Source organism: Squalius cephalus (genome assembly GCF_949319135.1).
Source record: "Squalius cephalus genome assembly, chromosome: 15".
Taxonomy (NCBI): Eukaryota; Metazoa; Chordata; class Actinopteri; order Cypriniformes; family Leuciscidae; genus Squalius; species Squalius cephalus.
The window spans coordinates 16,223,966-16,251,399 of record NC_137136.1 but is presented as its reverse complement, the minus strand read 5'-3'; the positions used below and the strand labels follow the sequence as shown (position 1 = coordinate 16,251,399).

The 27,434-nt window shown below is 39.5% G+C and overlaps 3 protein-coding genes across 4 annotated transcripts in view; all 3 read right to left on the bottom strand.

The window, feature by feature from the left end:
- Window positions 1-18,499, bottom strand: part of LOC307172300 (hormone-sensitive lipase-like) — a 48,385-nt gene extending 29,886 nt beyond the window's left edge. The window contains exons 1-9 of one of the 2 annotated variants that reach the window (XM_079894575.1): window positions 18,368-18,495; window positions 11,919-11,953; window positions 8,145-8,386; window positions 7,518-7,802; window positions 6,659-6,749; window positions 4,964-5,109; window positions 4,109-4,294; window positions 3,343-3,495; window positions 907-1,051 (exon numbers count right to left, since the gene is read on the bottom strand). In XM_079894575.1, coding sequence (XP_079750701.1) covers window positions 907-1,051; window positions 3,343-3,495; window positions 4,109-4,294; window positions 4,964-5,109; window positions 6,659-6,749; window positions 7,518-7,802; window positions 8,145-8,386; window positions 11,919-11,934 — 1,264 coding nt within the window. In that variant the 5' untranslated portion in view covers window positions 11,935-11,953; window positions 18,368-18,495. Of the gene's footprint in view, window positions 1-906; window positions 1,052-3,342; window positions 3,496-4,108; window positions 4,295-4,963; window positions 5,110-6,658; window positions 6,750-7,517; window positions 7,803-8,144; window positions 8,387-11,918; window positions 11,954-18,367 lie in introns of both variants that reach the window. The other variant, XM_079894574.1, reaches the window with a different exon arrangement.
- Window positions 18,500-18,883: 384 nt separating this feature from the next.
- Window positions 18,884-21,967, bottom strand: cd79a (CD79a molecule, immunoglobulin-associated alpha). The gene is made up of 5 exons (XM_079894613.1): window positions 21,833-21,967; window positions 20,767-21,117; window positions 19,505-19,620; window positions 19,300-19,359; window positions 18,884-19,218 (listed from the first exon to the last, which is right to left on the bottom strand). The coding sequence occupies exons 1-5, from the start codon at window positions 21,870-21,872 to the stop codon at window positions 19,099-19,101; spliced, it is 687 nt and encodes a 228-aa protein (XP_079750739.1). The 5' UTR covers window positions 21,873-21,967; the 3' UTR covers window positions 18,884-19,098.
- A 2,811-nt stretch (window positions 21,968-24,778) lies between these two features.
- The window catches only part of arhgef1 (Rho guanine nucleotide exchange factor (GEF) 1), a 43,883-nt gene continuing 41,227 nt past the window's right edge, over window positions 24,779-27,434 (bottom strand). The window contains exons 25-32 of the mRNA XM_079894577.1: window positions 27,289-27,376; window positions 27,037-27,153; window positions 26,812-26,873; window positions 26,585-26,728; window positions 26,367-26,486; window positions 25,520-25,692; window positions 25,266-25,366; window positions 24,779-25,154 (exon numbers count right to left, since the gene is read on the bottom strand). Coding sequence (XP_079750703.1) covers window positions 25,292-25,366; window positions 25,520-25,692; window positions 26,367-26,486; window positions 26,585-26,728; window positions 26,812-26,873; window positions 27,037-27,153; window positions 27,289-27,376 — 779 coding nt within the window. The 3' untranslated portion in view covers window positions 24,779-25,154; window positions 25,266-25,291. The remainder of the gene's footprint in view (window positions 25,155-25,265; window positions 25,367-25,519; window positions 25,693-26,366; window positions 26,487-26,584; window positions 26,729-26,811; window positions 26,874-27,036; window positions 27,154-27,288; window positions 27,377-27,434) is intronic.

Here is a 27,434-nt window from a genome sequence, read left to right as displayed (position 1 = left end):
TTGGAAGAAACACGTGAAAGTGTGTGAAACTGTAGACCGTTGTGTAAAATAAACGGCAATACTGCCTCTCATAAATAACATGAAGACTTCACAAAGCAAGTCTTACAATTAACAGCCTACACGAACACCCGTTTGATCGATCTGCAGTGTAAAACTAACAAAATCAAACGAAGATTAGAACAGAAATGCAAATTAACACATATTTGCTAAAAGAAAAGTGAAATATGTTCTGCAATAATATTGGCATGTTATGCAATTCATCATCATAACACATCTGTAGCTTGTCAGATGCAATTAAATGGATGGTAATAAAATGCCATAATGCCATCACAATGCGTAATGACGTGAGTGAAGTTACGTTTCTTGGTTTTCCTCTCTGTGTTTGCCATGATTTCGCAATCGATGAATATTAACTTGTGGGCGTTTCACGGACTATTTATGGGCAACTATGGGCGTGACATGAAGCCGCAAAAGCTGCGCTACATTTAGAATTTATTGTGATTTATTAAGGGAAAACTGCGTAGGATGTGCGTGCGCACGGTTTTATAAATCCGAATATTTCTGTGCGTACGCACGTCCTATGTTTCATCCGTACGCCACTTATGACGCAAATCATACGCAAAGTTTTATAAATGAGGCCCCAGGACTTCTCTAATCATTTCGTTTGCTTAAACCCCGCTCCTGCAAGGTCACGTTCATCTGCCTCCACTTTTCAATGCAACACGACATCCCAAAATCCAATCAACAAACGATGGATAAAACAAGTCCCTGACTCCCTGCCCAATATTTTTTCTTTTTTGATAAGCTCCGCTACACTCAGATGTACGTTACAAAACGAAAAAAAAACAAATATGAATCACAATATCATGTGATAAGGAAGTATAAAGAAGGCGCTATTCCTCTTACCTAGCAGGTTGTGGTTCTTGATGGCCCAGCAGTAGGCATAGAAACATTCCTCTAAAGCCCGAGGAAATGGTGCCTCAGGGGCCAGAGAATAGTCCACTGAAAGGATGGGGGCATTCAGGTCTTGAGACCAGCTCCTCAGATATGGCTGGAAAGAAAAAGAGAAAAAAAGAAGGAGTAGAAATCATAAACTATGTCGAAAAATTCACACCAGGATTTTCAGGTTTATTTCTTCCTTTTGTTCTTCGCACTTTACAGGGAATATGGTATTTGTTTGGTTTAATGTCAAAATTGACATTTCTTATTTTGTATGGAATGTTGCAGCATTAATATTAATGATTTTTTCAGTGTACGTTGCTTTAATTCATGTTAACGTTTTTTAAATCAAAAACGTGGTTTTCAATCCCTCCCCTCCAGCAATCTGTCATTCCACAACAGGTTGCAAACTTGCATTCAGATCTGCCTCCATTTAGTTTGCAACTCCCACTTTCTACAATCCAACCAATCCTGCCCTGCATTTTTCTCATTTCACTCAGAAATACACCAAATCCTCAATACTATACTCACTTATCCGGAGTCTGAATATGGCTACCTACTTACTAGATAGTATGTGAAAAGCAATACATCAAATGTGCAGCACGTCTAAATATGCAGCATTCAGTAGGCATACAGTATGTAAAAATATCCAGATTACCTACATTTTCCACTAAGATTTTAAAGTGTGTATCCAATGGACACAATTATCCCATGAGGCCACATGAGGTGGGTTGTCATATTCATATATATAGCAGGGAACAGTGTCATGGCTGTAACTGATGATAATGCCATTGCCAACCTGTCAGATGTAGTATGTTCAAATTGTAATAGTAGCGTACATTATTAATGAACGAGAAGTATGTTATATTATTAATTATTAACTAATTTAGTACATATGACTATTTATATTATGTCTTTATTTCACTTCTGTTTCAATTAAGTAGTTCTAAATCCTAAACTGCTTACCTAACTCACACTTCTAATTCCTCTCTGAATCCGGACCTCCTGTAGTTTCCAGCTTTAAGAAAGTGGTTTCAGTGTGACATAACTGCTGAAAAGAGCCTGAAATAGGGTCCTCAACACTAAATGTTCATTTCAAGTAGCTTCTGTCACCCTGAATATCCGTCTAAACATGCCTCACCAAGCATTAAGAGAAAACACTTAGGGAAAGAGCATATTTCTTCTCAGATACTTTAGTATTTTTTACTTGTTCTCAATCTAAGTTTTGTTTAGTAGTTTAAAGGAATGATGCGTGCTGACAGGCGTCACAACATGTTGCTCTGACTGCCAGTTACATTTCATATCAACGTGTCCATTGTTGAGTGGAGCTCGTTCAAGCAGCTAATGCAATGTGTCAAGAATGCAGGCAGCCGCTGGTGAAATATTTGTGTGAATTTTGCATGAGTGCAGTGATAATATGATACTTGATACTTAGTCTTATACTTTGCATGAGACACGGGACACAATCAAATGCAAATGACCAATATCTTAAGTTATACTGCTTGCCAAGAAGCTGCTCTGCATAAAAGAAGAGGCACTATTAAAACCACTAAATGAGTAATCAGACATAGAAGTGGCTACAGTCAATGTCTAAAGACAATAAAGTATTCAAAATTCAAATAAATATGCCATGAACAACTTAGGTCACTTAGGATAAATCTAACAGTAAAATATGCTCTGTAGAATCTTGGTATTTCTTTAACTATGGGCACATCTGTGAAAATAACCTTTCTTAAAAACAACTGAATTTGTCTACTAACAATGTCCAACAGTGGACGTACATGAATCACAGGAAAATTTTAAATTCTCACCACAGTGTCATTTCCACAACATCTTAAGTGAAGCTTTGTTTAATTACATTCTGTGTTGGAAATGGCACTTTAAATAAAACCCTTTTACACCTTTAAACACTTTTATTTTGCTACTGTTAATTTCACAGCTAACATTTTATGTATCCTAAATATTTTTATATTTTTTATCCTAAATATCATTTGACAAAATTACAGCTTGAAATGACACACAAATATTTTGCTAAGCGACTTTACCTTTGATTTTTCTTCACACATCACTGGTCTCATTTTTCATATCAAAACATTGTCACATTAGTAAATAAAAATTATTAGGGGAAAATTGTTGTGGTGGAAATGACATCAAAACTGGGACTGTCCAATTTATTTATTTATTTCAAATCTAATAAGAAATATTGCAATGAGTTATGTTTATTGTTTATTCCCACCCCAAGGCTCTATGATATTCTGCTTCCTAGATTTAAAGTAAGTCTATACGATTTTCAGGTGTAAATCATATGCCTGATGACTTAAAAGTAACAGGTCTGCATGATTTAAGGTAGGATGAAAAAGGGGGCATATAGGATGTGTAAGGACAGAAGAGGCGAAGAGATACCTCATGTGATTTGGAAGTCTGAGCCACAAAGCCTCCTCCGTGGAAGTGCAACACCAGCCATGGGGAAGGGGGGTGGCGCTTCGGCTTTAAGCCCAAAGAAAGAGATATCTGGCCCCCTTCCGAGCGACACAGTGCTAGTAATTTCTCACTGTCCTGAAGACAGAAAATAAAAATATAAAATGGACTATAAGCACCAGAACAATAAAGAGCAACCTATGGAACATTTGAATCTCTTTGAAGCTCTGTGCCCCACACAAAGACAAAAACTCTCATTTAGACAAGAGACGTGTAATTAAACGCTACAGACGCATGGTTCTTAAACAAGTTTATGCCTCAGCTGGATCAATAGGAGTTCAAAGGGTGTGAAGAGAAGTCAAGTAGGCTTTTTAAACACCATCACATCTTACTCATCTACATTGCAACCAATTCAAGTCCTCCCATGACACAGAGAGGTATATCAGGAATTATAGGGCTTTAAGTAAAGGATAAAAGGAGATAAACGGATAAAAGCTTAACCGCTTTATTTAGCTAAGCACACCTCATTATTCATTCCTTGCTTTCTGTCCATAGTTATTTATTTATTTATTGACAAGAGAAGAGCATGTATAGTGGAAAAATGAAACTCTTTGAAGAACAAAGTAGTCAAATTATGGTTCAAATGAAAAGTTCATGCTTTAGCTTCTGTGAGGAGGAAGAAAAAAATTGAGATGATTATCATTCAAGACTAATTAAGATGGTCAATGACATCAATATGAACTGTATGTACCTGTCCTTCTCTCAGCTCATATGAGATCAACCTCATCTGCACAGGCCCCAGGCCGATATGAGCTGCTGGAGGAGACACGGTCACCGTGTGGGTGGGATCCGCCACCAACGGCAGGTCAAAGGGCATAGGGGGCACAGAAAGAGCTCGATTTACTTTCACGGTTGTGGCCGTTATAGACATCAGACCCTTGAGAGAGAGAGAAAGCGAGATAGAGAGATGAGAGAAAGCTTTTTCTACTATGTGAATTGAACTTTGCATTATGAGAACTTGGACTGGTCATAATCTGATCTGATCAGCTGTAGCAAAAGATTTGAGTATATTAAAAAGACACTGGTGCAAGGAGTTTTATAACTCAAGGGAATATTTGACAAATATTGTCAAAGCAATTTGAACTACCTTATAAACAATTGGTATCTCATATTTCTACTGAAAGAGCCAAGATATCAAGACTGAAATGTTTTACCCACAATCTGCTGTCAGTATCCTTTAAATGCGTTTAAAATGTAGAAAGTTTAGAAAGAGTTTTTATATATTTTTTCATTTTTAATTACATTTCACATTTAGCTGGGGCCCAGTGTTAATTGGCAAAAAAATTTTTTTAACCCCAGATCAAATATATAATGTAATATAATTAATATATTACTAGTAATAGCAATACTGAATTATCATTATTATTTTTAAGATTACAATTTTATTATTACAGTGGTAATATGCTTCAGGCAAAATAAATTTCTTTAATTTCAAGCAGCATTTTTTTTTTTTTGTGGTTAAATAAAACAAGGTCAAATCTCAAACCAATTTTCTTTCAATTAATTGTGATGCCCTAACTGAAACACACAGATGTTTAATACTAACTGATAAAAGTTCAGTCTCTGTAACGTTCCAGAATGTCTTCCAAAAATGAACATCCAGGTTCTGAGTGATGCGTTCGTACTCCCGTCCTCTCAGTTCAGGGTCAATGGCATACTTCCCAGAGGTGAGGAAAGAACTGGCTGCCACACCTGAGAGAAACACAGACAAATAGACAGTTAGATGAATGCCTGTCTACATAACTAGCATATCACACCAGGGCATCCTACTTGGACAGTAATACAGGGGGGGAAGAAATGAAAGTGGGTTTTCCGACAAACAGAAACACACAAATAATAGTGACCTCAATCATCTTACCTTGACAAACATGCATGAGCAATAATTTAATATTTACAAACATCAATAGACACTTAAAGTGAGAACTGATCTGTAACCAGTCTTGCTCTCATGCTGAAGCACAGCATAGGAACTAGGGGTGGGAGGAAAAACTAAGATTATCAGATGCATCACGGTTCTCTTCTCAAACTTCAGAATCGATCCAGTTTAGTTTTTCTCCCTGCATATTTATAATGGCACTTGTGAGCGCTAGAGCAGGGATTCTCAACTCCGGCCCTCGAGATCCTCTTTCCTGCAGAGTTTTGCTCCAACCCGAATCAACCACACCTGAACAAGCTATCTAAGCTCCTTAGGATTACTAGTAAGATACAGACAGGTGAGTTTGATCCAGGTTGGAGCTAAACTCTGCAGGAAAGTAGACCTCGAGGGCCAGAGTTGAGAACCCCTGCACAAGAGAGAGCCATATTCGGCTTGCTACCAATCACACACACACAAAACCATCGAACAAGTCTATAAACTTGCATTAAGGTTCATGAGCGAAATACAAGGGGTTGAAGAGAAACACAAGGGCAAACGCGGACTTCGTTGCACAGGATATGCGCTGTGAGAAACACATTTTGGTACATGTATTTTAGGGTTTTCTTTTCCAAATGCTCTACGAAAGCATAATATATATGCCATCTAGAATGCAGTATATACAAAACCCATTTACCAACAGACAGCTCGTTTTTTAAATACACTTGCATTTCAAAATGTACACATTTTGGTACATGTATTTTAGGGTTTTCTTTTCCAAATGCTCTACGAAAGCATAATATATATGCCATCTAGAATGCAGTATATACAAAACCCATTTACCAACAGACAGCTCGTTTTTTAAATACACTTGCATTTCAAAATGTACAAGTACTTGTAATTATATAAGTAATTTGAATATCAAATTTATTTGTGAATTTTTATTAAAGTCGGTAAAATCAGATTGTGATTCCCAGAATCGGAACCAGACGGGATCGGGAGGTGTCTAAAGATTCCCACCCCTAGTAGGCACAGGCGCTAATCATCTCTAAAGAGGAAAAAGGTAATATACTAGCAGAATAGATGACAGGTTTGGGAAGGACAGAAATTTCTCTCATCCATTCCACCCTCTGTGAGAGCTACTCACCATGTGGTGCAATATCTCCTGCCTCCACTAGAGTGCAGCATTCAGCACAAGAAACAATATTAGAATGCCTCTGCAGGTCAGTGTATACAACTGCACTTTTGTGTCCTAAATTAACACAAGAGGGAAACCTGCTGTGCAGACACTGGCAAAGAGTAGTGTAAAATAGTGACCTGTACCCATAAATCAGGAGGCACATAAAGGAAGGTTTATTAGACTAGGCTGAATGTGACAGCAATACTGACCTATCCCCGACTGATGCTTCTTGTAATTGTCTCCAAAGGCAACCAGGCTAATAGCAATTGACTGCAGGAATGGACGGATGGCAGGAGTAAACTAAAAGGAAAGAAAACAAGATATTCATCATAAAACATGAAAAATATGGCAGAAGAAATTATATATAAAAATAATAATAATACTTGATAGACCAAAGCTGAAATGCACTAAAAATGGTAATATTGTGAAATATTATTACAATTAGTGTCACATGATCCTTCAGAAATCCCTCTAATATGCTGATGTGGTGCTCAAGAAACATTTCTTAATATTATCAATGTTGAAAATAGCGGTGCTGTTCAATAATTTTGTGTAAATCGCAAGAATTTTTTTTCAGGATCAATAGAAAGTAAAAAAAAACCCCACCATTTATTTGAAATATAAATCTTTTGTAACATTGTAAATGTCTTTACTGTCACTGTTGATCAATCTAACGCATCCATTAATTGACTTAAATTTACTGAACCCAAACTTTTGAAAGCCAGTGAACCTTTTTGTATATATGTGTGTGTGTGTGTGTGTGTGTGTGTGTGTGTGTGTGTGTAGTGTAAATATTAAAACGCAAAATGTATACAATGTAAAAATAGCCATTTATGATTTTGCTGTTATATTATAGAAACATTTATGGGAAAACCCATCTTAATCATCTTTAAACCGATTTTTTGGTTTTAGTCCTTCCATTAAACTGAATCAATTTAGCAACAATGGTTTTGTTGAAATTACTTGAGATTCCAACCTTACATTACAGTAGAAACTGTAGAAACGTGATAATCATTTGCCAATGGAATCCTGTGAGTCACAAGCTTATGCGCTCTTGAACAAACACACCTGAAATCCAACACAGCGGCCGTAGAAGCAGCCCTTATGCATGGAGGCGTACTCTCTCAGGAAGCTCTGACTGAGGCCACTTTCCTCCTGGAAGAAGAGGTTGCCGTGACTGTTGTCATGAAGCAGTCTCTGAGCTAGATAGAGCAGCGCCCTGAGCTGACACAGAGCGCTACAGTATGCTTCCATCTCTGCCGCGTTGTGGCTGGCACGGAAAAAGATGCTTCGCCTGTTGGATGTGATATAGCGCCCTTTGTGGATGATGTGGAGGAGGCAACAGCGCACCACCTAAGGAAGAGGATGACAGAGTGAGAGGAATTGAGGTGTATGCTAGGAAAAATTCACAAATGCATCATGCAGGAGAAAGGAGGTGCAATGTAAACCTGCTTACTGAGAGAAACTAAGTCATAGAAAAGACAAGCGTGTAAGGACTAAGGAAACATGCCTTCGGCAGAAATGAGCTTAACAAAAGCAGAATACGTAAACAGTTACCTGTGATGACTAACTGCTGAAAATGATGCACTTGAAGTTGCTATTTACAGCAGGGAGAGGAAAGAGGCAGGTAGGAAAGACTTCTCTTGCCCTTAAGCTAACTCATTAAAATCATTAAACACACAGTCAGAAATGCACCTTAACAAGGGAGCGATATCCATTGGCTGGGATATGAGGGTCAAAGTCAAAATGGTGGTAGATGGCAGCGAATCCAGTGATGACAGGCTCCAGGCTCCGGGCATGTTCCTGGATGGTGGTCATGGCGTCCACCAGGCGCTGAGCTGCATCCCCAGCTTGGCCCTTTGTGGCCCCAGAGAAGAAGGCGGCATTTTCTTCACAAACGTCAAACAAGGCAGTGAAAACTGCCTTGGTGTCCATCACTAAAGGGGATCGGATGCGTTGAGGACACAAGAATTACTTCAAATTAGCACACACACACTGAAATACTTTAAAGCCAATAAAGAGTGGTTAAGCTCAAGACAAAAGCCAAGAATTTGTGCAGACTGTGGTTATAAACAGCGTTATAAACATTTTATAGAGCAAAATGATAAGGTTAAATGGCCTGAGATGGTTGTTTTTTTTGTGTGTGTGTGTGTGTGTGTGTGTGTTGGTGGTTTTAACATTTGTGTTGTACAGTGTGTGTTTTGTTTTTTATTGTTGGTGTGGTGAAAGAGAAATGGTTGACAAAAATTGTATTGTATTGAACATTAATTAATTTGAACATTGTTACAAAAAATATCTATTTCAAAGAAATGCTGTTCTTTTAAACTTTCTATTTATTAAAGAATCCTGAAAAAATGTATTACAGATTTCTACAAAAATATTAAGCAGCACAACTGTTTTCAACATTGATAATGATAAAAGCATCAAGCTTTGCCATCAAAGGAATAAATTACATTTAAAAAAATATTCAAATAGAAAACAGTTATTTTAAAGTGTAAAAATATTTCACAATATCACTGTTTTACAGTACTTTTTATCAAATAAAAGCAGCCACGGTGAGCATCAAAAACATTATAAAATGTAATGTACCAACTCTAAGCTTTTGAATGGCAATGTATTTTCTTGTTTTAAGTATAAACATCAATACATTTTATTACAGTAGATTTTTTTTCTTTAAATAAATCCTATTGGGAATAAAGATATATTCTATAAAAACAAATTTAAGCAATTTTTAAGTACATTTATTGTTTTAGAGATGTTACTTGATTTTTACTGTAAAATAAGACAAATAATAATAATTTCACTGTCTAGTGTCTATGAAAACATACTTATAGCTTATAGGTCCTACCACTATCACACATACTACAACACGACTAATAGCCTCTATTCAAACATATTACAATACAACACACTCATCTTGAAGACACTACTGTTGCTTGTTTTCTCAACAGGAAAATAAGAAACAGTAAGTGCAGCAAGCTACAGGAGACAGAAGCTGTGGACAAGATCACATGACATAATACTGAGTAACCAGTGACGGATGGCCGTCAGCCAGCCACTGTATACACTCATGCACATTTATCTGATCAAGATTGACATGCCAGATACAGAGACAATACAGGTGACTAGGTCAATCTGTTGCACTCAGCAACCTGACAACCGAGAGAATCACAAGCAACTTCACAACAGCAGGCAATGCAGGAATAGCAGAACCATAAACAAACCTTCAGCTTTTTATGATTTAATAAAAAAACACAAATGCAAGCAAATACATCTTGTATTTAAGCAATAGGCTACATTAATATTTTTTACAATTAAAGATCATATATATAATCCAAGATAGGGCATTGCCCCACAACTAAGGGTAATCATAACCTAAGCAACAGTTAAAGACAAACGTACATAAGCTTGTATTAGTTTACTGTACATTGTGGTTTTAAGATATTTTTACAAACCGCAAAAACGATTAGAACTTTGAATGTCTGAATACAAAGTGCTTACTTTGTCAATGCAAAAATAGTTCAGACAATATTTTCTTACATGCATTACATGTCCAGTGTTATTTAGAGCTGAATTCCCAAGATATCCTCTTATCTGCTGCACATATGGGTTTAAAACAGCCTTGGCCCTTTCCTTTCTGCCCTTTACCCCAGATAACCCCACCCATCACATGTCCAGTCATTCTCTTCTCTGACTTTCCAAACTCTCCCTTTTTCAACTTACAAAGTATCCCATGGTGCCTCTCTAACTGGCAGTGATCTCTTCCCTTCATTGTTAAAAACAAACAATACATCTTCCTCTCTCAAAAAGGATTGTCCTTTCTTCTCTTCCATTTCTGTACCCTGTCCTTATTCTAAAGGCTGTAGCCAGACCTGAGAGATTAGTCTCCTAATCTGCATGGGAAACCAAGCATGTTACTGTCACTGCTCAAACTGCTTCCATTGAGATATAATCAAACAACTATTGTAAAACTAGTTTGGCTCATGTAGTAATGACTTTCACAGCTGCGATAGGTTTCAGTTCAGAAGCTATTAGAGCCCTGACTAAATGAACCTCGTGCCCATAGATTATCTACGTTTTTCATTATGGAAACATGTGCAACAAGAGAACCTACCACCCAATCCCTTTAGTCGATGAAAGACTTCCCAGCACCAGTTTACCACAGCAAAACACACACAAGGATACCTGAAAACACTCTACAGATAAGAATTCAAGGCTCTTGACCCATTTATAAAGGAAAAAGACCGACAAATCTATAAAAACTCTATTAAGGTTAAAAACATGAGTTAAGCTCAATTACAACTGAAAATAATTGAAATGAATCTAATTTGTAAAACAAACCACAAAAGAGTTATTAAAAAATCCCCTAACAATGGAAGTCTAAGGGCAATATAGGGTGTGTTGCTCTCATAGAATTTATTTCACGATTCTCTGATGAAAGAACCGCATTTTTTTTAAATATAAATATTTTGTTACATCATAAATGCAATGTCACTTCTGATCAATGAAACTAGCTGAATACAAGTATTCATTTATTTTGCATTGACAATGAATGGCATTTTTTTTTCTCCTGAAATGGCTGCAAGTATCTGAAAATTGAGTATATTTGCTACTAGGGATTAGAGACTAGTCGATTAAACGATACTGCTGCTGCTAGTTGACTTTTTTGCACATTTAGTCCTAATGTTTCCCTTTATATTTTTACAACGACTACGTTTAAATTACAGTCATGTTATAGTTACATTTTAAAATTAATAAATTATTTTCTTTAAACTATATCATCCCAACGGAGAGAATACGCTTAAATTACTGTATGTATAGTCGTCAGTACACGTCAAGCTTTTCTTGCGATTTTGCCGCTCGTCATGTGTATACAAACCCGGACACTCGAGTGGTTGCAGTGGTAAGAAACAGTTAGACTAGTCGGTTGCAAAATTTCTTTAATTTATGTATTTTTATCTAATTTAAATTAAATGAGTCGTTGCGCACGTCCCTATTTACTACTGCTGGCTAATTTAATTGTTGGACAGAAGATGGTAAGTAGAACATTTATCAATCAACACTGTTCATTCCAATTAGTACCACAATCCCAATGGATCAATCAATCAAAGCACAAAGAAAGAAAACAGCTGCATCCAGAAAAACAAAGCCTACCCAATGTTGTCTTACTCTGAATGAGAGTATTTCTCAATTCAGCCAAACATATCTACAGCCAAAGCCTGGCCTAGCCAGCAATGCCAAACTACTGCAAGGACACCTGCTTTTTAAGTGACACTGCGCTAATACATGAATACAATTTACCCATAAAGCATACAACACAACCCACAGCAGAGGAGCAACAAGACACTTGTAAGGGATACAAGGGAGCAAAGCAGAGCTTAAGTGTGACAATCTACAACCTAAAAAAACACACACAAAAACACACACAAAAACATGCAGGGACTGATCCCTGGAGAATCTGAACGTTACCCTCTTCTGAACTCATGCTGGAGTCCTTGTGCGTCCTGTCCCCTCAATACCAGCACAGCCATGGAGCCAGGGAAATAGAGACATGGGAAGGGGGAGGTAAACAAAAGGGGAAGACAGTAAGATAGAGTGTTTCGATTGGACGCTTGCAATCGCCCTCCCTCCCACCTGTTTGTCCCCTCAGATCACGACATGACATTCTGTCACTTTCTATTTCATCCCCTCTTCTTTTTTGTGAACTCCTCCTTCCTTTACAGCTTTGTTATTTTCTCCCATACCAACTGTCCCTCTGTTATGGTGAGATGGCTTTTCACCCAGTGTACAATGAAAACAAATTACTCACTGCCCCACAGACAGACACACACACACACACACACACACACACACACAGTTTGCTGTTTAAAAGGATCCAGGCCAACTGTGTCCTAAGACCAACTAGACTCTACCTGATGAAAACCCACAATTGCCTATGCCTAAGTAACCTTTGTTTCTATTGGTTGTATCAGCAGGGAATGGACACTGGCCAGTGACCTTCAGCCTAACTGGACAATTCAAATCTGGTACAGACAGACACAAACAATGAACTCTAAAAATGTTCTTTTTTTTTTTTTTGGTCATTGCTACACCAAAAGTTGTGGGTTACATACCGACTTCAATTATGTCATTTGGCAATGGTTGTATTAGCCTACGATGTCATATGGCGAAACAGTAATGCATGTCACACTGTATAATACATTAATTACTAAAATGTATTTCTGACTAACTAAAAAACTACACATAGTAAACAATGTTAACATTAGTTTCATTAGATTACATTTAATAACTAGGGACTCACTGATATGAATACAGATAACTATTAATTAGCCAATACAGAAAACTATTTGTATAGCTGATATTAAAAATGATCATAAGAAATACTAAAATTAATTATAAAAACATCAATGCTACAACGGAATTTAGCGATCACAGTGCATTTTGAAAAAGGGATTTATACCAAAAATTCATTTGACAGAGTTAGAAAATTAAATTAAATTAAATTAAATTAGTGTAATATGAAAAAAAATTCTCTAATATGATACTGCTGATACGCATCCCTATCAATTACATTTTCCCAAGCAAAATCGAAAACTGAATAAACAATATGCAATATTATTCCAGTTAGAATATATTAACTGTCTAATGAACTCTATACATTTCACAAACCATAAATGCACTTCAATACACCAAGTTTAATGGCATGGCAGCGATAACACAGGTGAGTATGTTAAAGACCCAATCTTATATCAATTCTTAAGGGGAAATTACTTCTTTATACAATTTCAAAGGGCAAACTGTTTGTTGGAATTTGTTGGAAAAAAAGATCAAAAGAAGATAGCATGGGATGTTCTCTGTCTGTTTAAATTATGTCTGACCTAGCTAGAAATGAGAAGTACATTTAAATGCTACACATAAAAATAGAAGCATAGGCCTACTTTTGATATAAATAGTAGACAATTTGAAATTTGCCTAATTATTGTTTAATATATGCAATACACATACAACACATTTTGTCACATCGCTCATGTAATGCAAAATGTCTGCACTATTTTTGTTATAAAAGTACATTACTGGAGATTAGTTGCTGTCAAATCGGAATTTTTCAGCTTATTTTTTAGCATAAGCTACATACAATAGCCGCAAGGAATCGTCTCCGGTTACTTTCGGAACCTCGGTTCCCTGAAAGGCAAGGAACAAGACATTACGGATGTCGTATATGGGAACTCCTCTCCTCCTTCACTTCCGCTGAAATCTTATAGGCTAACCTCCGCTCTGCCGAAACGCTTCCATATCAGCTGAACCGTCCCGGGATGAAGCCTCCATTCCCCTTGGGGAATCCCGCTCCTCGAGAGCATGTCCGCCCCGCGGTTCAGAACACCGGGGATGTGAGCCGCTCTCACCGAGAGGAAAAACCGGTCCACCCACAGCAGAAGGGATTCCGCCTGCTTGAATAGGGCTCTTGAATGCACACCGCCTTGGCGATTTATGTACGAGACCACGGATGTGTTGTCTGTCCGAATCAACACATGCCGCTGCTCCAGCTGAGACCGGAAGGCTTTGAGGGCTAGAGAAACCGCTTTTAATTCCAAACGATTTATGTGCCACTCTGCCTGCTTCTCTGACCACCGACCCGAGGCGGTCTTGCCCAAGCAGACCGCTCCCCATCCGGTGGACGAAGCGTCCGTAAGGACCTCCACGCGCCGCGTCACTATTCCCAGCGGGACACCCGCGCTGAAAAGCTCCGGGTTCTTCCACGGGGTCAGAGCTCGGACGCAGCCGCGGGAGATCATAATGCGCTTGTGGCCGGAAAACCACGCACTCTGGGGGACGCGCGCTTTCAGCCAGCTGAAGCGGTCTCATATGCAGCAGTCCCAGATGACACACTGAAGAAGCCGCTGCCATCTGTCCCAATAGCCTCTGAAACTCCTTCAGCGGGATGAGCCTGCCAGGTCTGAAGAGACTTAGAGAAGAACTCAGAGCTCCCGCTCGCTCGGGAGAGAGGCGCGCTCTCATTCCCACCGAATCCAGGTGTACTCCCAGGAATGTAGTGGTCTGGCTCGGTGTGAGCACACTTTTCTGGACGTTTACCCTCAAACCTAGCATTTCTAGGTGACGAAGTAGGGCTTCCACATGGCTGACCAGCATCTCTTTCGACTGAGCGAGAACCAGCCAGTCGTCCAGATAGTTCAAGAAGCGCATCCCGCTCGACCTGAGGGGTGAAAGTGCTGCGTCCACAATTTTTGAAAACGTTCGGGGAGCTTGGGCTAGTCCAAACGGAAGAACCGTGTATTGGTACACCGAATTCTCGAACGCGAACCTCAGGAATCGCCTGTGACGCTTTACTATCTGGATATGAAAGTACGAGTCCTTTAAATCCACTGAAGCGAACCAATCCCCGGGGCGAATTTGCGCCAGGATTTGCTTCAGAGTAGTCATCCTGAAGGCGCACTTGTGAAGCGCTCTGTTGACAGGTCTCAGATCCAGTATGGGGCGGAGACCTCCTCCCTTCTTCGGCACTACAAAGTAGTGGCTGTAGAACCCGCTCTCTCGCTCGCTCGGGGAAACCGGTTCTATCGCCTTCTTCTCGAGTAAGTTGCACACTTCCTGCCTCAGCACATGAGCGTTTTGGGGCAAAGTTAATGACTGGATTACGCCGCGGAAGCGGGGTGGTCTGCGTTTGAACTGAAGTGTGTACCCGTGCCGAATCACATTTAACACCCACGGTGAAATGCCTGGAATAGCTTCCCACGCTGTCTGAAAATGACTCAGCGTGGGTCGATCTAATCCTGCGGTCATCGCCGCTGCGGTCATCGCCGCTATTTGTGGGCTGGGAAAGGACACCTCGCGTTGCCCTCGAGGTGCCTTTATAGTTACAGACCGTGACTCTGCGCTGCTCGCGGGCAGGGCGGGTAACACAGTGTGTGGTGCAAGAGGGGAAAAGAGCTCTGTTTGTTAAGTGGTAGTTTGTTTTATTGAACACAGTGCACAAGAAACAACATTCACAACACAACTGCACATGTCGCTCGTGGAACGTTGAGGGACTAAGTGCTGTAGAGCGCGGCGCTTGGTTTGAACGGGACCAGCCTGGCGCTCTCTTCCCCTCTTGCCCAGGCGGTCAGGACGACTGCTTTGGCCTCGCTGGGGACGCAGCGACCCTCCTGCGCGGGCTCCTTCGAGTCGTCCTCTTCTTACCCGCTCCCTGCCACTGGCCGCTTCGGCCTCTACGAGTATCCGGCTCGGGGCGGGGTGCTGTCTGCCTTCTGGCGGCAACCTGAGGTTGGCGGCCCGAGGCGGAAGACGAGCGCGAGCAAGGCTGCGGTGGAGGCGGGGGCGCCCTGCAAGGGATCACGTGGCTCATAGCCTTAGCTTTCTTCTGAGTCTCAGAGTAAGGCTCGGTGACTTTCTCAACGGCGTCTCCGAACAGGCCTGTTGGGGAGATCGGTGCATTCAGCAGCGTCTTCCTATCAGCCTCCTGCACGTCCGAAAGGGTCAGCCACAGGTGTCTGTGGAGAACCACCAAAAACCCCATCGAATGGCCTATCGCCTGGGCCGAGCGCTTCGTGGCCAGGAGCGCGAGGTCCGTGGCTGAACGGAGATCCCGGATGGCGTCAGCGTCGATAGAGGCGGCGCCATCCAGAGACTTTAGCAGTTTAGCCTGCAGCACTTGGAGAACGGCCATGGCGTGCAGCGCAGATACCGCCTCCCCCGCCGCGCCGTAGGCTTTATTAGCCTGGTGGGCCGTGAATCTGCAGGCTCTGGACGGCAAGCTGCGGTCCGAGCCCAGGGCGGGAGCCGACGGGCAGAGGTGCGCAGCGACGGTCTCATCGACGGGGGGGATACGGAGGTAACCGTGGTCCCCCGCCTCGTCCACGGGGGCAAACATGGCCTGGGTCGAAGTGAGAGTGCGCGCCGATTGCGGGGCCACCCACGACTTCACCACGTGCTTGTGCACGTCAGGAAAGAACGGGGTTCCCCTTTTCGAAGCGGCCTGACGGCGGCTCGATTGGAGGAACCACGCGTCCAGTTTGCTCTTGGATGGCTCATCCGGAGCTTTCCAAGAGAGGTCCAGTTCCTCGACGGCCTTGGAGAGGATACGAAAAAGCTCGTCCTGCAGGTCCGCCGGGGTCTCATGCTCCGCGGCCGCCAGCTCCGGTCGTTCTCGGAGGCGGACAGAGACATGGAGTCCTCCTCCTCACTCGCCCCGAAGGACACGAAGTCAGCGACTTCGCGAGGGGGGGCGAAAGGAGGCGTCGGGGAAACTCACGGGGGGGTCGAACCTCGACTCCGCAGTTGGAGGGGCCCACCAGCGGCTCGGCGGCGGCAGTGGGCCCGATCCCCACTGCTGTGCGAGCTTCAGCCCGCCTGGCCTTGAGAGGTCGTAGGGACATGTCCGCGCAGAGCTCGCAGGACCCGCCATCCTTGAGGGCGGACTCGGCGTGGGCCAGCCCCATGCACGCGACGCAGAACAGGTGCGTGTCCGGGGGGGCGATGGGGCCCGAGCATAAGTTGCAAATGGTCGCCATCGGATGCAGAAGACAGTTGGAGTATCTTCGGCGCACCTTCAACGACGGCGAATAATCCAGTAGTTGTAGAGGTTAGTATCAGCTTTCTAGCACACGATTTGAGCGTGAAGAGAGAGATTCTGAAAGGAATTGACGCTGCACTTGCATTATTACTGCAACGGTGTTTCAGTATATAATTTGCGTCAATTGCCAGCTCTGCTGGCGTTAGCCTATAAGATTTCAGCGGAAGTGAAGGAGGAGAGGAGTTCCCAAATAAGACATCCGTAATGTCGAAGTTCCGTAGCCTTGATAGAGAACATGGAAGGATCGAAGCTGACCTTTGTCCCAGATTATTTTGTAATTTTAGTCAAATCATCTCAACAGGAAAAGAAAAACAATGCACTGACATCAGTGAAGAGTTTCCTCTCACTCTCATCCAAACACAACAACAGCAAGTGACACAACTTACTTATACCGAACATACATAATGTGAACAGCCTGATATGTTCAATATATGAATGTACAAGACTACAAATCTTTTCATACTGTTCTTCTGCACATCCGAGAACTCAGTTAAAATGGCTTAGTGTGTTTAGATGGCAAATCCTCACACTGATCCTCTGGACAAGACTAGGTCTATGGTGAAAACCTGAAACCAAACAGCCAGTGACGCTCTGCCGTTGCAACAGAGAGAACACGGGAACTTCAACTCCTTGCACCATTTCAATAATAGTGTGGTTAAATAAAAGGTTATTTGAAAGCCCACAGTGTTTTTTTTTTAATAACAGTCAAAACGGTTGCCTTTAATTGAGGTCAAAACATCTTCACAACCATCTTAAAGAGAAAATGTTTAAGAACATCTAGGCAACACTTACTACATACACAGTGATTATAAGCTTAAATCCACAGCGACCATTCATGAGTCAAGCATATCCTGATGAACTACAGCAAAGTTAAGGCAAGTACTCACATGTCATTCAACGTATATTCTCTCCTGTCTAAGAACAGTGAAAGCAAAGTTTATATCAATGTATTACAATGTAATCAATTTACGTGGAAATGTCATCATGATGCATACACTACACTAGCTACAGTTTTACAGTTAGCGTAGACGATGTAACTTAGCCTATTGCATTACACTAAATAGTTCAAACGTGATTAAAACCTGTTGGTTTAGAGCTACAGCCTCTTGAGAGATTTCAAAATGACTGTAACATATTAATAAGGAAATACCAGTACTCATACGGTGTGGTACATTTGGTCCTGCATTACTGTACACAGTAAACGTTCGGATTTTAATCTTCTTTTTGACACTTCTGGAACTATCTAACCGGGAGCGCGGATGTCATTTACAAGCGACAGCTCCCCCCCCTCCCCTTTAAACGCGGTTATGTTTATTAAAAGAGAATATACCTATTGGAACTTCTTTGTGCTTTGCCGAGCGCCTCCTGTTTACTGTTTTTTCAAGAACGCCGCTCCCAGACTTCTTTGAAGACGCCATCTTCCTCAAACACGAATCATTACCTCCCACCTCTGTTCTGTCTGGATATACCCAGGCCGTCTACCTTACTGACGGCCACGCCCACATTCAAATCTATAGCCAATAACGCGCCAGAGAATCCTCAAAGCACCTATCACATAGTTCTTTCTTCCTAGTACCGCCCATCACATGCTGCCCATTTTTAGCCAAGTGACGTTCCTACAACATGCGTGACGTCAAAAAGAAAAAAGAAGAAGAAAAAAAAAATCCCAGATTTCTCTCTCCCGGTTAGTCTAATGTATTACTATTTAATTATCACTTTGAGTATCTAGTGGATTCGTTATTTTTTAATAATAATGTATTATTTACTTTTATATTATTATTACATTAATCTTCATTAGGCCACCCTTAAAATGAGACATACATCAATATCCACACAAAGCAACACAAATGTTTTATACAATTTATTAAAATCATTAGCAGATATGTTTGATTTACCACTGCAAGCTTATCTTCAAACTATTAGACGATGCAAAGACAGTGACAGCAGGCTCATGAAATGCTGAAATGACCAATTAAGCAATTTATCACAAATAATACACAGAGTTCACACTTTCATCTATCATGTTTCAAATGGTCCCTTTCCCTGTTTCTTCAGATCCAGCTACGGCTTCTCCAACTGAATGTCTTCTGCACAGGTGGCCACATCCTGATATGGGCCTTGCTGATTATTGGAGCGCTGAATTTGATGGTAAGCTGAGTTGCAGTCATCCAGGTTTAGACCCTATGGATGGATATGTGAAGGTCTCTTTCATAAATATGCAGCGTGTTAGTAATAAGAAAAAGAAAATGGAAATGGACATACCTCATAGATATTCTCCTCCTCCCGTACTTTCTTCTTGTTCAGTTCATTCAACGTCTTTGACTAGAGAAAAAAAGTTACACACCTTTAATCTTCATGGAATCACTTTATTTGATTGTTTACTGTTGTGTGTGGTGCAGATGTGTTTTCATATGGTGTATGGAACACATTTAATATGTTGAATCAACATTAAATCTGCATATCTGACCTTACAGAGCAGCATAGTGCCAGGGATCAAGACACACAGCAGCAGCAACACCCCTTCTGCTGTAATGATGCTGTTCTTCACACTCTCACTGAGGTTCAAGGTCTTCTGCAAAGGTTCTAATAAAAAAGAATTCCTTTTGTTTTTGTTTTTAAGGATTGACAAGAGCACTTCATTGCAAGTAGATCAACCTGACCATGGACTATTGTGCTGAGAAGATTTCAGGGAAAAATTCAACTGGAAAAAAAAAAGGAGCTGACACGTTTACTTCATCTGACAATAAATCTTGCCTGTGTAAGGAGAGTTAAGTAACATAAACTTAGCATGAATGAGTAGAATTTGGGTTTATGTCTTTGAATGGGCTATTTGTATTTGCCTAACTCAGCCAATTAAATGATTTGTGGGGATTATTGCACAATGCAGCCTCTTAAGAGAGCTTGAGTGCTTGCATTGTTAAGTTTATGACTTTCACATCATATTTATATAATGAATAATAAATAGTGGGCCTACAACAAATTATGTGCAATATTACATTACATGCATAATCTTCAGTACAGTACATATTATTCACTATTGTTCAAAATTTGAGAGCAGTACATTTTTTAAGATATTAGTACTTTTGTTCAGCAAGGATGCATTAAATTAATCAAAATTGACTTTTACATTGTTACAGAACAATTCTAGTTCAAATAAAAGTTATTTTGAACCTCCCTGAAAAGAATGCTGAAAAAAATGTATCACCGTTTCCACAAAAATATTAAGAAGCACAACATTGATAATAATAAAGCACCAGATCATCATATTAGATCGATTTCTGAAAGATCATGTGACACTTAAGACTCGAGTAATGATGCTGAAAATTCAACTTTTCATCACTGGAATAAATTATGTTTTTAAATATATTATTAAACAGTTATTTTAAATTGCAATAATTTCACAATATTACGGTTTTACTGTATTTTGGATCAAATAAATGCAGCCTTGCTGAGCATAAGAGACTAAAAATCTTACCGATCCCAAACTTTTGAACAGTTGTGTATATTTAATTAGAAAACAGCTATTTTAAATTATAATATTTCCCAATCTAACTTTTTTTTTTTTTACTATAGTTAATAATTATGGGATCTTGGTAAGCCTGAGACTTCTTTCAAAAACATTGAAAACATCTTACAGATACCAAACTTTTCAACAGTAGTGTTATTAGCTGAAATGGTTTCTGTGATAATTACAAGAAATAATATTGAGATAACTATGATCTGACTCACTGTACACTAGAAGGAAGGTACCATGGCTAAAGGCGTGAAGTGAACCATGATTCAATTTACACTGGTAAAGCCCGGTATAATTGAGTTGGATGCTCTTGAAAACCAGCGAATGGCATTTGACTCCATTCTTTTCCTTCATTGGTTCGGGTGTCACATTCTCAGACTGATTTACTAATCTGGGCACTATGGTGCCATTGATGGGTGGATCATTCAAGATCCAGGTGATGTTGGGGTTCTCTTTCCAACGGTAGCAGCAGCGGACTGTAGCTTCATGGTCGACGGCCACACGCAGATACGGCTGATCCGCCTCCAGTTTCAGCTCTTCTTCTTCTACTTTAGCTTTGGCAACAGCTTATGCAAAGGACAACAATAAACCAAAAAGACACATAACAGTAGTTAAAAATTATATGGCCTTATTAAGGATGGAAGACACCAGAACAAAGCAGTGTTTAAAACAGTCAGTGACTTGTTGCACAGTGGGGATTTCTTTAAGATACGGTCATAAAGTGATTAAAAACCTCTTATATCAAAGCAGCTTAATATGGGCTACAGCTTTACTCCCCCAATGGGCATTCACTTCAGTCCACATGATATCAGTATGCTTAAATCTATTAACTAAACCGTACACTTCCCAACCACAAAATGCTTTATAGACAAGACTTAAATTCATACAGTCAAAAGATACACATTACAGTGTAAAATTAAATTAGATCTTTAAAATCGAAAGTCACACTGAAAAAAAAAGAAAAGAAAAAAAACACTGCTAGCACTAAGATACAAATTGTAACAGCTGCTCTGAGAGGAAATCAGCTTCACTGAAGCAGAACGCAGACGTGCAGATGCAAATGGTGCACTTTGTTCTTTTGTAGAAGATAAAAAGTTTAATAATCAATTTGAAATGGTATGCTTTCTAAAAACTAAATTTAGATTTAATTTTTTTTTGTGCTCAAATAGAGCTCAGATTACTTTAAAACCAGTTAGTTATAATTGAATGTTCAACAAATATTAACATTCCACATTAAAATCAACACTACATAAACACATTAGATGTATGTTAAACACCCACCTTCCCAGAAACACAAAAAAATGACCAGTCTGAACTCCATTTTCTCCAATAAACCGGACAAACTGAAGAAACCTACTGCTGCTCGCAAGTAAATGTACTGTTTGAGTGTTTGTCTGCTTTTCCTGTTTCATCTACACCCACCCATTCTTCTATTTCAGTTTGTGGTATACACACATACACACAGACACACACAAATATGTATTACACTTGCATATATATAATTCTCTTTTTTGGATAATGGGGTAATCTGTTTATATCAAGCGAATGCTTCTGAAATTGAAGACAATAAAAGCTTGTATTTTTTGATCATTTATTTAAAAAAAAAAAAGAAGAAAATTATAATAAAAAAAAACAAACGTACCTACATTGTTCTTAAGTAACTTACATATAAAATCAAAGCCCAAATACACAGAATAGTCCTTGCATAATCAATTATATAGACAGACAGCAATGGAATGCCTGTATCAAGTGGACTCCTGTACACAATTACATAAAAGACAGTCATAGACTCAGAGGGTTTAAAAGACCTAACAAAGAGCACTCAGTACTGAGCACTCAGCCATTTTAAAGAACAAGGGGTTTGCATTTAAAACTAAAAATCGCTAAATGAAGAGATTGCATGTCAACCAACCCAATTTGCACAAGGCACCCTATAAATAGATGTAAACATACATATATATCACTATGTATACGTATATGTGACAGATACACATGAAAAGTTTAAGGGATGAGAGAGAAATGACCGCACCCAAAACCCAGTCTTACGCATTATAAAGAGTTAATAGGGATATCAAAGGTTCAGTCTGAAAATGACTTGAGTTTAAATTGTGGTACATTCCACATATGGTTCTTGTCATAAAAGTGAAATTCAGTGAAGCCTTTTATAGTTAGTATGGTCAAGGGTGTACTTTATGTCTCTCTCTCTCAGTCCCTTATTTATAACAGGCAATGCATAGTACTGTAATTACATAGTTTTCAAAGAAAATCAAAACAACAGAATCAAAGAGAATGAATGAACATTCAAGCAATCGCGAAAGAAAAAATTTGTGTAAAAGGACTGTAGGAAAGTCAAGTGGATAGAACCGATCTCACTAGTTTCATTACCAAACTTTAAGTATTAAGTATTATCATTTGCTACTTCTAAAAGGAAAAAAAAAGAAAGAAAAAGTTATGATTGATGTGTACTAGAAACAACACTGGCCAGTAAGCAAGACTTCTGGTAATCCACTTTGTCCTACAGTATGTCTTTTGACTGTTCTGAAGGTAAACAGCTGAGGAAAAAGAGGGAAAAGGAAACAAGGCCTTACCATTTATCAAAATAAACAACACAATTACAACTTAAACGTGAATATAAATCACACTATGTAACATATAAGGTAAAATAATAATTTGACAGTACAGTTGACAGTTGGGGGCAGAAAAACCTGTTGCAGTAGCATCATGAATAGATGAAAATAATTCCAGTACTGGTGTGAAAACCTACTGTTTGTGTTCCCTGTCTCCGAACTCTGAGATATAACACTTTTAAGCCCCTGCAAGTGCCTCTGTGGCCTGATTTCCTAGTAAGATAAGGAGAGCAGGAGAGAACAAGCTGGTCCCTAAAGCTAAAAAACATGGACTGATAATGAAATCCAGGATACTGCTCTATAATTGATACAGCAATTCAGTTCTGACTTATAATTCCATCTGTCTTAAACAGGAGTCTGAGCCATCACACTTACAAGCCAATCCATTCACTTCACCATTTTGTGGGTTGATCCAGCAGAAATTAGATCCCCCTTTCAACTCAGTAATTCATTCCAATTTACAGCTGACCTCCCTATGCAAAACTAAGATGTTTTCATATCTAAACTTTGTTTCCGCTATCATCTCTTTGGTCCTGCTTATATAGTTAAGAATGAAATAAAGTTATTCCAGAAAAAAATGATATTTTTTTGCAAACAAGTACTATATATTCATTGCATCCAACATGTAAGAACATGAAATAATTGCATCCAACATGTAAGAACATGAAATAAACGAAATTACTGAAGCCTGACTGTTACAGCCACACCACATGAATTTGCATAGAGGCTCACAAAATTGGCAATGTGTGATGATTATCATCAGTCCTGTGTAGAATTATCACAGTACTATTGGCAACACCCTGGTCAGAGAATGTTATATATTGTGCATGCTTCATATGTTATAACGACATCGAAGTGTGGATGTACCTACAAGCTGGTCTGTATGCATTAGTTACATTCAAACTTCTACGTAATATACGCATATTTCCGCTAACCCTGATGACATCTCTCAACATCGAACCTTTGCCACGTCAAATCTTCCATCTCTCAACATTAGAACTTGCCTGGTTTTACTGCAGAGGGGTTAGACTTAACTTAAAGCAAGCCAAGCATCCCCAAACATCCTCTCTACTTCCCTTCCTCATCCATGTATTGATCTCTCCTACTTAGCATTTCTTTACTCATTCATAGAGCAATAACAGGACTTCTGGTGTGAAAAAAAATAAAATAAAAAAATACGGGTTTTCTGTGCTTTTACACTCCATTTACAACAGTTTGGCCAATGCATGCTACAAAAGACACAATACTCTGCAAAAAAAAAAAAAGAAAAGAAAAGAAAAAAATAACATATTTAAAAAAAAAAAAAAAAAAAAAAAAATTATATATATATATATATATATATATATATATATATATATATATATATATATATCCATTTCAATATCTGTAATTTTTGAAAATGCATGTACTGGTGTATGGTAATAAATATTAAGATGAGTGAACATTATCTTAAAAAAAATGGCAAAAAGAAATATGAAAGGGCACATGATCTGTTTGATTTAACTTATTGAAAACCTTATTGAACTACAGTCTGAGCAGTAGGCTTCATATGTGTCAGACTGCATTCACTATACTTTTCTATGAATATAGATAGTCTTTTGGTACTAAATTACTTTTGACATGCTTAAACAGGTTAATCTTTGTGTGTGCGTGCATGTTATAATGCTTCCACATGCACACTTAGCGTTTCGCTCTGATATCTCTCTAGTTGTTGCACATTTCTTTGGCATTTTTTGGAAAGACTTTCTCTCACACCTCTCAACAGAATCACATACACACTCATTCATGCACAATGATCACTATAATTTCTCAACACCCACTTCATTTCATTTCTCAGTGGTATGGAAACTGCCTGCTGTCAATCTTCTGAAAGAACAGTTGAGAAGAGAGATGAGATAGAGCAGGAACATTCAGGCAGCATTAGTCAATCAGCGAATCCCCGAAAAGCAAGTCTCAAGTCCAGCACATACAGTGATCTGAGGACAAAAAGGACAGATGATAGAGACTGAGTTGCTATACTTACAAAAAACAGAATGGCACTATATAAAAATAAAGATTACAGTATTTTATTTAGTATGTAGTCGTACCTTGTAACAGCAAGTTGTGATGTTTCTCAGTTGAAATGGCCACCCTGAAGTGAATATTTAGCAAGAGCTTCTTGCAACTTATAATGGTCCTCCTCAACAGCCTGGGAACGAACAGAACACCAGAGATACATATTAGTAAGAACACCTCTCTCAGCTTCCCCTCACTCGGATGGAGCCCTATTACTTCTCTCTTCCTCTTCAAGAACTGAAGAACTGACCGTTTGGTTTCACAAATGCAATTGATTCCTCCTCACCTGCAGTCTCTTCAGTTGCTCCTCGAGAGCCTGCAGTCTCCTCTGCACCTCCTCCATGCGTTCCTGAGAAAGTACAAGAGGAGCGCTGATCCCTCTTTCCCCTTCTCCTTTATTCCCTCCATCTCCCCCACCCTCTTCTCCTTCAGTTCTTCCTTCTGTGCTGGATTCCTCCACTGAGAGGGGAAAAAAGGCATCAGGAATTTCAAAATGTGTGTGTGTGTGTGTGTGTGTGTGTGTGTGTGTGTGTGTGTGTGTGTGTGTGTGTGTGTGTGTGTGTGTGTGTGTGTGTGTGTGTGTGTGTGTGTGTGTGTGTGTGTGTGTATATATATATATATATATATATATATATATATATATATATATATATATACACATACATATACACATACATATACATACATACATACATACATACTTCTAAAGCATTTAATTCAACATTTACGAATACATTATTAAAATCAAAGTTGTGTCTGTAATATTATTCAATGGGCATGGGCTAACATGAACAAACAATGACCAGTTGTATTTGTATTAATTAAAGTTAAGATGAATAAATACTGTTACAAATCTATTGCTCATTGTTAGTTAGTGCATTAACTAATGTTAACTAATGGGACCTTATTATATGCGTATGTCTATGTATATATACTTAAATACATCTATAAGATTACTGTAATTTATAAACATTATACACACATGATAATAATCTTATACAGCAACATTTTTTACTAGGATTTATCACAGACCTGAATGAGGTTTGGTTAGGAGGGATCACAGCTGTACTTGATGATTAAGTGTGAGGCTGAACCTCTTCAGCTTAAAACCTAAAGCAATATGTGTGCAGTACCTGACGAATGAACTCCATCTGCATCCTGGCTTTCAGGTGCGATCCCTCCATTTTCCCCAAGAGTCTGAGAATCATCTGACAGGCTAATACTCCCAACCAATAGCCTCTTCAAAGACATGACTGCGAGAGGTATACAAGCACGAAGATTAAGCATGGAATAAAATTGTAGGGGTGCAATGCAGTCTGTTAGAATTGTAGAAAATTTCACAAATGCTGACCTTCGTCCAAAGCACCATTAGCGGACTTCTCTGGAGGGGTGTGGCTGTGGGTGAGCAGGTCAAAGCCATGGGCAGCTAGGTAGTCTATGAGTGGAGGATCAGTTTCTCTACCCTTTTCATCAGTAAGAGTGTCTTTAAATCGCCCTATGGTGAAATAAAGCACACAGTCACAATAAAATACCATGGATAGGCTTAATATCCAAGTTTCCAAGAGCCAAAAATCTCACCAATACTGCGATTTTTCAACAGGTCTCCTCCATTCTCAGTGGGGCTAAGAGGAGGAATAAAACTGGAGAAGAGAAATGGAAAGAGCTTTGATGACTGAAGTTGGCTTAGAGTAGGCTAGTGGTGGAACGCCAATCTAAAAGGATGCTTGTATTCTTTTATGGGGCCTTGCCATTTGCCAAAAAAAAAACCCATCCAACAACAACAACAACAGCAAACACACTCACGAGTTATATGCAGGTCCGATGGAGCTGCTGGGCGTGCTGCCACCTCTATTTCTTTCCAGCGGTTTCCCAACCTTCTTTTTCAACTCTTCAACCGTATTTTTGATCGCCTCTGTCCAACTGGAGCATTAAACAGACTGTGAGTGTCAGATCAAATTATATGCTTTGGATCTCAATTTATCAAAAGCAAAATTTCATATAACCTGCTTGTCAGTCATTCATGTAAAAGTGGCTTTATATGGTTCACATACTCACTTTTTCCTCTCCCCTACGGTCTGAGCCACTAGTTCATAGATCTGTGCTCCGCTCTCCCAGGTGAAGATGACGTAGAGGGCCTTCGGGTCTGATGGAAAGAACGAAAGTAACTGCATATCAAACTTAAGTTCTTCAGAATACAACAA

What these genes read in the sequence shown, in the direction of transcription:
- cd79a (XM_079894613.1), bottom strand. Translation starts at nt 21,872, where the DNA reads ATGGAGTTCAGACTGGTCATTTTTTTGTGTTTCTGGGAAG. An exon ending in GCACTATGCTGCTCTGTAAG is followed by an intron (nt 19,360 to 19,504) that starts GTCAGATATGCA and finishes TTTTTTCTCTAG; the next exon opens with TCAAAGACGTTGAATGAACT. An exon ending in AGGAGGAGAATATCTATGAG is followed by an intron (nt 19,219 to 19,299) that starts GTATGTCCATTT and finishes ATCCATCCATAG; the next exon opens with GGTCTAAACCTGGATGACTG.